General features: G+C 56.3%; 2 protein-coding genes across 2 annotated transcripts; one reads left to right on the top strand and one right to left on the bottom strand.

The window, feature by feature from the left end:
- Nucleotides 1–42: 42 nt before the first annotated feature.
- Nucleotides 43–2377, bottom strand: GUITHDRAFT_165721 (hypothetical protein; the record flags this gene model as incomplete). Its single annotated transcript, XM_005823442.1, has 5 exons — nucleotides 43–138; nucleotides 363–435; nucleotides 567–601; nucleotides 744–1961; nucleotides 2332–2377. 5 exons carry the CDS (start codon nucleotides 2375–2377, stop codon nucleotides 65–67), a joined length of 1446 nt encoding a protein of 481 aa, XP_005823499.1. The 3' UTR covers nucleotides 43–64.
- Nucleotides 2378–7317: 4940 nt separating this feature from the next.
- Nucleotides 7318–8859, top strand: GUITHDRAFT_117300 (hypothetical protein; the record flags this gene model as incomplete). Its single annotated transcript, XM_005823441.1, has 11 exons — nucleotides 7318–7359; nucleotides 7417–7493; nucleotides 7541–7609; nucleotides 7663–7723; nucleotides 7909–7997; nucleotides 8044–8088; nucleotides 8137–8191; nucleotides 8251–8304; nucleotides 8352–8431; nucleotides 8505–8572; nucleotides 8768–8859. 11 exons carry the CDS (start codon nucleotides 7318–7320, stop codon nucleotides 8857–8859), a joined length of 732 nt encoding a protein of 243 aa, XP_005823498.1.
- Nucleotides 8860–8913: the final 54 nt, after the last annotated feature.

Below are 8913 nucleotides of genomic sequence, written 5' to 3'. Positions count from 1 at the left end.
CTCACTACCGCATCAACCTCAGCTGATGTACACTAGCAGGCTCAGTGAATATTCTTTTATTCCCTCACGGTAGCGCTGCCGTCTCCTTCCTCCCCCGCTTCTCCTTCCTCGCCTCGCTCATCAGCCATGCCACGTACGCTGCCTCAGCATCAGCAAACGAGTCTCATCTTCATCAGTATCATCGTCGTCGTCATCATCATCATCTCCATCATTTCCATCTCCATCATCATCATCATCTTCTTCTCCATCATCATCATCACCACCACCACCACCATCATCATCTCCATCATCATCATCATCATCATCATCATCATCATCTCCATCATCATCATCATCATCTCCATCATCTCCATCATCCTCACCTCGAAGAGCGCGGACTGGGAGGAAGCCCATATCTCGTGGAGCAGCGATGGAGCAACGGAGAAAATCGAGGATCTGAAGGGAAATAAGTCAATGAGGAGCGAGGAGAGAAGAAGGAAGAAGGAGAGAAGGAGGAAGGGGGCAAGGAGAAGGAGGAGGAGGAGGACGAGAGGATAACAGGGCAAAAGAGAGGGAGACGTCAACACCTCGATAAGCTCAGTGATCTCATCCTCCGACAACTCTAGGTAAAGATGGTCAGAACAAGGGCAGAAGGAGGAGGAGGAGGAGGAGGAGGAGGAAGAGGAGGAGGAGGAGGTGTTGGTGGTGGTGGTGGTGGTGGTGGTTGAGTTGTTCAGGTGCTGGGAAAGTGAGACGGGTGCGACCTTGCATGACTGTGCTGAGGTACATGTTTGCGAAGGTAGGAGCAGTCTGATAGTCAGGAGCGTCGAGGATGCTGGAAGAGAGGAGGCGAAGAACAAGAGACGGCATGTCTCCCTCCTCGCTCTCGCCCCCCTGCCTCATCCTTGTCTTGCCCCCCACGACCTCAGGCACGCTCTCATGTATCCTCCTCCTCAGTGCTGCTCGCTGCTCGATCAGAACCGCTGCTGCCTCGACCTGCGGGCTCTTTGCGAACGAAGGGTAGCGTCGAGTGAAGGAGACCCACACTGGTTTCTCCCTGCTGCTCATCACCTCCTTCCAGCTGTCGCGCAGCAGCAGCTTCTGCAGCATCGCCTTCGTCTCCTCGTCGTCGTGCTCGCTGCTCTCGAGTATCAACGATACGAGGTCGCTCCCCGTGCGGCTGGCGTAGCTCGACACCCTCTCCTCCATTGCCTTCTTCCATGCGCGAACCCGAGGAAAGGTGCTCGATGTCTTTCCTCCAAGGAAGAGGACGAGGTCTTCCACAAAGACGCTGACCTCAAGGACGGGGGCGAACGCCGCGTCTGCGAGAGTGAAGACATCGGCCCCGAACAAGTCTCCTCCCTCCTGCTCCAGCAGACCCTCGCAGGTTGTCAGCACGTCGCATGCTGAGCTGTAGGCAGACTTGAGCTGCTGGTCGCTTCTCCAGAAGCCTCTTGCGAAGCTTGCTTCACCCATCACCTTCTCTGCCGCATCCACCATTGCGAGGACGCGAGCGCGCTGCTGGTCCGAGGGAGGCAGCAGAGGAACGTCAGGAAACTGTTCTTCGAGGAGAGCGAAGCATTCCTTCATGCCCGTCGCTCTTGACGATGCCAAGACGAGCGAAGGAACTTGCTGCTCTGCTCCTTCAAGCACTTCCCGATACGCTATCCCCTTCTCCATCAGCGCCAACCAGACGCTTCTTGCCTGCAAGGAGGCGCATGAGGCGTCCCGATGAAACTGAAGCTCCCCCTCCTCCTTTTTGGCGCGTCGCTTGCAGAGCGGAAGCTTGCTATGAAGAAATTCCCAGCTCGCCACCCTGTCGTTGTGCGCTGATGCCTTTAGGGAACGCAAGATAAGAGCCGCCCGTGACCTCTGAACTCGAGGGCCAAGAGGAGAGCAGGAGACGGCAGGACGAGCCTTCAGCGACGAGCTCAGGTACCCGGAGCCGCTAGCATGATGAGGAGCAAACTGATATGCCAGGCCTGCACTGATCGTCTTAGCGACAACCATCAAAACAACCATGATCTCACTGAGAGGCTACAGGGTCTACAATCATGAATCCTCTGCCGACCCTGAACCATTCCCTAGCACTTGCACCCTAACGCTCGCTTTATCTCCTCTGCTCCTCTTGCTTCACGTCTTTGTCTGGCCATCCCCTCATTTTCATCATCCTGGCCCTGACCGATGTTCTTGCTCTCGCTCCCTCCACTGCACCTCCTGCTCCCAATGATCCTACTGCTCCTCCTACTCCTCTTGCCTCCACCACATCTCTACCAGTTGCAGACTCTTCTCATTATCTCCTCCTCCTCCTCCTCCTCCTCCTCCTCCTCCTCCTCCTCCTCCTCCTCTCACCTTGCATCACCATCACTGTGAACAGCAACATGCTGTGGAACAGCATGTTGCACCCTGTTGCACCTTATAGGACCCACCCCCCCTACAAACCAGCATGTTGCACCCTGTTGCACCTTATAGGACCCACCCCCCCTACCAACGAGAGATTCTTTTGGCCCCATCACACCTCTCACAAGCACAGACGATGAAACATGCTGGAGCAGACAGTACATGAAACATGCTGGAGCAGACAGTACATGAAACATGCTGGAGCAGACAGTACATGAAACATGCTGGAGCAGACAGTACATGAAACATGCTGGAGCAGACAGTACATGAAACATGCTCGAGCAGACAGTACATGAAACATGCTGGAGCAGACAGTACATGAAACATGCTGGAGCAGACAGTACATGAAACATGCTGGAGCAGACAGTACATGAAACATGCTGGAGCAGACAGTACATGAAACATGCTCGAGCAGACAGTACATGAAACATGCTGGAGCAGACAGTACATGAAACATGCTCGAGCAGACAGTACATGAAACATGCTGGAGCAGACAGTACATGAAACATGCTGGAGCAGACAGTACATGAAACATGCTGGAGCAGACAGTACATGGATGCAGTTGGTATTCGTTGTTCCTAACCTTGCATCGTGAACCGAACAAGCGTTTCTTACGGCTACCTTGCGATCCAGCGGCTGCGGCCATGCTGAGGCCAAAAGGAACAAATCGACCAAATGCTTCAGCACAGCAGCAAACCCCAAATGTTGTTCCTTCTCTCTCTGAAACACAAATAGCGGGATCGATTGTGGAATATGTTGCAGAGAGTCCTACCAAGACTAGACGAGTCTGCAACGTTGCAGCATTCGCCAAGGTAAAGACGGATGCCAGGCAGGAGAACGATCAAGACGCAGACAAAGAGGGAGAGACCAAGCTTCTGCAAGAGAAGCTGAGAAATCAAATGGAGGTATGCAATCAACAGCAGATGCAGAAACAAACTCAGCGAAAGGATGAGGAAAGTCCCTTCCTATTGCAACAACAGCTTGAAGCTTCTCACCAACAAAATGATAGACACAAAAAGCAGCTGCTGCTGCTGCTGCTGCTCGAATTTGCCACAAAGCTTTATGACGAGCAACAGGAAGAGTGGGACATGCAGAAACGGATGTTAGAGAATTCAGCAACAATTACAACTGCTGCAGCTCCTGCACGTGCTTCAGCAGCCACAGCCAATACAACAACCGCAGCAGGTACAACAACCGCAGGAGGAAGCATCTCAACGGCCAGGATCAGTACAGGAAGAGCCAGTTCATTCAGTGCAGCAGCTGAAGGCAGAGCAGTACCAAGGTCAGAGGGTTGATCCGCAAGATGCACGAGTATCGGACGAGGCAGGAGCAAAAGAGGCAGCCTGGAGCGATTAGAACGGCGATCTAAAAGGAATTCCACCGCTGAAACGTATGAGAGGAAACGATCTGAGACAGGAGGGCCAAGATAAACGATTGACAACTATGAAGTTCTTCATGTGGCGTTTTCATCAATTCATAAGGAAGGTGATCAGCAATAGCGGACAGGACAGTGAAGCGAAAAGGAGCGAAATGCATTCTTACATTGGAGCTGCTAGTAGCAGTTCGACGAATCGAAGTGGACAGCTAAAATGGACAAGTTATGTTCGCAAACTGCGAGTCAAGTGCACATCTACACCTGATGAAGTAGAGTGGCTGTGGCATTGAAGCTTAGATCTTGCATAAATGGTGTGAATTCCAACTCACTTGAAAAATACTCGAAACGCGGTGCTGTGTGGCCATCCGCCAGTTCAACACATAACACAGCAGGTGGTCCTGTAAAGACAAACACTAGCGCGTGTAGATTTGTAGCTGTTCTCCCGTCCGGACAGCATTGCATGGTCGGTCATCTGTGTGATCAAACAAAGCTCGAACGTCCCTTATCGTCCCCTCTCCTCTCCCCGATATTCCCTACAACAAAAGCTGGGCAAAGCAGAACCTCCGAAGGCCCCGAGCACGCAGATACGCTTGAGATCGTGTCTTTATTCTACATAGTCTACAACAGGTCCTTACTCTACACCCCTCCACCTCTCTCCTCGCTTCCAAGCTGAGGCTTCAGCGCCCGTGCGGCTGCTGTCTTAGTCGATGAGCATGGCCGGGCTGCAAGCTGAGCCCCCGAGCTGCACCCACTCTCCCGTCGCTCCCACCACCGGCCTCCCCGACTGGATCAGGCGGATGGAGGCCTGCAGGCACGCGAGCTGCTTGGCGCGCGAGGGACCGTCGGTCGACATGCGGCTGCTTGGGGAGGGGGCGGACGACTCGGTGGAGGCGGGAAGGAGGGAGGGCGCACACTGGGGGAGCGGGAGGGAGAGAGAGGACATTGGAGGCTAGGGGAGTGAGCGTCGTGGCAGGAGGACGGTGGGAGGATAGTGGGAGGGGGACGATGTGGACGTGGAGATATTGACGGGTTATACCAATGCGCCTGTAAGGGTGAGGTTCATTGGAATAGACGTCTTTTCGCGGACAGGCTGAGTCCGGGAGCAGCTATGGCGCCCCAAAACAAGAGCTTTTCAGAAACGGAGGCTGCTTTTTTACTCAAGCATGGCCCTCGGGGCTCTAAAAGTACACCGCTTCAGAACGGAGGCTGCTGCCTGTAGTAATCAGACTCTGCAGTTACGCTGGGGGTCAAAACACCACACGGCCCCTAGCTTGCAGCCTCTCGCTCCTCCCCCGCCTGTCGGGGCCCCAGCCGACGCTCCTCCTCTCCCCACCTGATGCAGAAGGATAGGCCGGCGAGCGACCTGAGCCTCTTGAGTGAGGTGAGGGAGGCTCCCGTCCTGCCGCTTACCCTCAGGCTCTGAGCTTGCTGCCATGCCGTCGTCGACGACCAGGTCACGGCCCGAGCTCCGCGGCAACCGCGGACACAAGACCGCGGACACAAGACCGACCGAGAGCGAGAGATGCTCGACTGCCGTCCGGGCTGGAGGCGTCCAGCCTCCATGAGCGCGTCCTGCTCTACCCAGGCAGACGTCTCCCGCAGACGGGCTCGAGTCCCGCAACCTCAACGCCTTCAATAAACACACTCTCCCTCCCCCCTGCCTTGGTCCGCCTCGCCTCCGACTCCTCGCGCCCCCATCCTCCTAGACATCTCGCCGCTGCTGCTGTATCCCCCGGCTCACTGGTCCCTGCCCTCATGGCTGACGCGTCTGCACGCCCTCCCTCTTCTCTGCCTGACTCCCTTGCTCACGACCCTCCGGGCAGCCGCAAGGCCATACCCAAGTGATGGCTGCCCTGTCCCTCAGACTGCCCTACTATCCTCCCCTCCTCATCCCCGTACCCTCCTCCTCTCCCCGATATTCCCTTGTCCCTGCCCTGCTGTACTGTGTCCCCGTCTATCCCCCTCTCCTGCCGCCCCCCTGTGACTCGCCCGACACGTGGGCTCCCCAAGGCGGACTGCGAGAGCCTCCGAAGGCCCCGAGCACGCAGATACGCTTGAGATCGTGTCTTTATTCTACATAGTCTACAACAGGTCCTTACTCTACACCCCTCCACCTCTCTCCTCGCTTCCAAGCTGAGGCTTCAGCGCCCGTGCGGCTGCTGTCTTAGTCGATGAGCATGGCCGGGCTGCAAGCTGAGCCCCCGAGCTGCACCCACTCTCCCGTCGCTCCCACCACCGGCCTCCCCGACTGGATCAGGCGGATGGAGGCCTGCAGGCACGCGAGCTGCTTGGCGCGCGAGGGACCGGTCGACATGCGGCTGCTTGGGGAGGGGGCGGACGACTCGGTGGAGGCGGGAAGGAGGGAGGGCGCACACTGGGGGAGCGGGAGGGAGAGAGAGGACATTGGAGGCTAGAGGAGGGAGCGTCGTGGCAGGAGGACGGTGGGCAGAAGATGAAGAGGAGGAGGAGGAGAGGAGGGATGAAATGGAGGAGTGAAGGAGTCAGGCTGGAACCTTTGTATTCGAAACTAGATCTTTTCAAATCAGAGGCTGCAAAGGGCCTTAACCTTTACTCAAATATGGCCCTTGGAGATTTGAAACCGCATCGATTCATGCACCTAAGGGCATACCTGTAAAAATGATTGAGATACCGTGACTCAGCAGTGACCGGCTACTGAATTGGCTCGTACTGATCTTTCACTTAACTTTGAGTAAAGAATTCGCCGGTCCGTCGGATCCGACTGGCATGCGGCCCCATTCCGAGTCGAACGCTGTCTGATCACTGACGTGACACAACGGCCGGCCCGGCCTGCCGCTGAGTCGCTCCTTCCGGGCCCGCCGAGGCTCCCGGGACTTGCGGCGTGCCCGGCACGGTGCCGCGCCGCCGGGGGCCCGCCGGGGCAGGCCCCGGCCCGCCCCGACCGCGGCGCCGCTGTCCGACCGTCGCTCGGAGGCTCGACCGGCTGGACCCCGCGGCCGGCCCCGCGGGCAGACAACTTGAACAGTGACGGCCGGGCCGGGCCGGGCCGGGCCGGGCCGCAGCCTGCCCCCCGGGCCAGCCGGGCCCGGGCAGGCCGCCGCAGTGCCGGGGACTCGGGATGCTGAGTCCAGTCCGGTATTCACTGAACAGCCGGGATGATGTCCGGTCAGATGTCCGGTATTATGTCCGGTATTCAACAGCATGAGGCTGAGGGGGATGAGTGAAGGAACTCGAAAATGGTGAAGAGCTGAAGGGAAGAGGGCAAGAGAGGAGAAGAAGAAAGAAGATAGGAGAGAGGAAGGAGGAAGAAGAGAAATCAGTGGGTAGAACGTAGAGGAAGAGGAAGTGGAAGTGGAGGAAGTGAAGAAGAGGAAGAGGAAGTGAAGAAGAGGAAGAGGAAGTGAAGAAGAGGAAGAGGAAGTGAAGAAGAGGAGGACGACTCAAGATAAAAGAGCTATGGTTCTTCCACACTTCAAGATTCAGAACGATCCTCCCAGCAGAGAAGGTTTGTTTCACCATTGCATCAAGTTATGTTCTCAATCTTCTGGAAAGGCTGGCTGAGGAAGAAAGGAAGGCGACTCAAGATGTGGACCCGAAGGTGGTGCAAGATAGGATGGGATGAGCTGGTGACCGCTCGAGGCCTTGGTGATTCCGGTAGCGACTGTCGTGATGCTGATCCCCAGGGGCACACGGCCATTCTCTTCTGCTATCACACGGAGGACACGACGACAGAAAAGAGCACGGCTATCTCGTTGGAGAGGTCCACGAGCCGACCCGCAGCTGCACACTGACGTGCCTGACGCTCAGAGTTGAGATCAACGCGCTGCTTACCGACGACGATCTCTTGGCGAAAGGAGGACCAGCGTATGCCATAGGGTGAGCAGGAGGAGGCGGTGGAGAAGTGGGAGCAGTCGAGCTTGCGGGTTGAGAGCATGGATGTTGACTGATTCTGCTACCTCTTCTTGCATGCCTCTCAGCATCGATACCCGCGTGCGTGAAGGATCCAAGTTACAAGCAGATGAAGAGTTGAGACTTGTACGTACTATGAAAGGAGGAGGAGGGGGAGGAGGAGGAGGGGGAGGAGGAGGAGGAGGGGAGGAGGAGGAGGAGAAGGAGGAGGGGGGGAGGAGGAGGAGGAGGGGAGGAGGGAGGGGGGAGGTGATTGGTAACTGCAGCATGTGTTTTACGCGGAGTCGAATGAGGAGCGCGAAGCTTGGATACGAGATTTGCAATGGGTGGCTGTGCATAGCAACATAGACAACGGGTGAGCGCTGAGGATGGGCAACAAGTCGGCCGACTCGCATGCGCAGGTACATCATCGAAAGGGACGAGCAGAGGGCTATGCTCGGATCCGGGTGACCCGCCGCTCTCCTCTCTCCTCCTCGATGATGCTGCCGTCGCAGTTCGTTTTCCACCGTCTGGAAAGGCATCGATCGAAACACGGGGAAGGCATGGGCGGTAAGGAGGAGGAAGAGGAGGGCGAAGGAGGAAGAGGAGGAGAGTTGAGGTGATGGCAGCTCAAAGAAATCAACAAGGACGGGCTGAATGCCAAGGGGCAGGAGGACATCAGGGTAAAATGGTTGTTGGAGCGCGTTCTTGTGGGGGTGACGGGGAGCAGGAGGAGATCGAGATACAGCGAAGGGTTGGAGAACATCCAAACATCGTCTTCATGCGCGAGTTTGTCGAGACGCACAGCCAGTAAGTTTCACAACTCTGAAACTTTGAAACTTGGGAGCTGCCGGGGCTGTGAAGTTTGAAACTTCACCTGCAGCCTCTACATCGTCCTCGAACTCCTGCCAGGTGGGGCTCTGCTGGATTGTATCATCGACTCTCAGAAAGGTGAGCATACATGCAGCTGCTGGTGATGACAAGAAGTGACTTGATGTGCTGATCATACATGTGCTGACTTGACTTGATGTGCTGATCATACATGTGCTGACTTGACTTGATGTGCTGATCATACATGTGCTGACTTGACTTGATGTGCTGATCATGCGTGTGCTGACTTGACTTGATGTGCTGATGATACTTCAGGGCACTTCTCGGAACGAGATGCTCTCGGTATCATGTCGCAACTCATGCAGGCTCTGGAATACATTCACTCTCTTAAGATTGTTCATCGGTGAGACCCCGACCCCTCCCCTTACCCCCTCCCCTCCCTCCCTCCCTCCCTCCCTCCC

Source organism: Guillardia theta, assembly GCF_000315625.1.
Source record: "Guillardia theta CCMP2712 unplaced genomic scaffold GUITHscaffold_108, whole genome shotgun sequence".
Lineage (NCBI taxonomy): Eukaryota > Cryptophyceae > Pyrenomonadales > Geminigeraceae > Guillardia > Guillardia theta.
The sequence above is the reverse complement of the archived record's forward strand: the minus strand, read 5'-3'. Positions and strand labels throughout refer to the sequence as shown.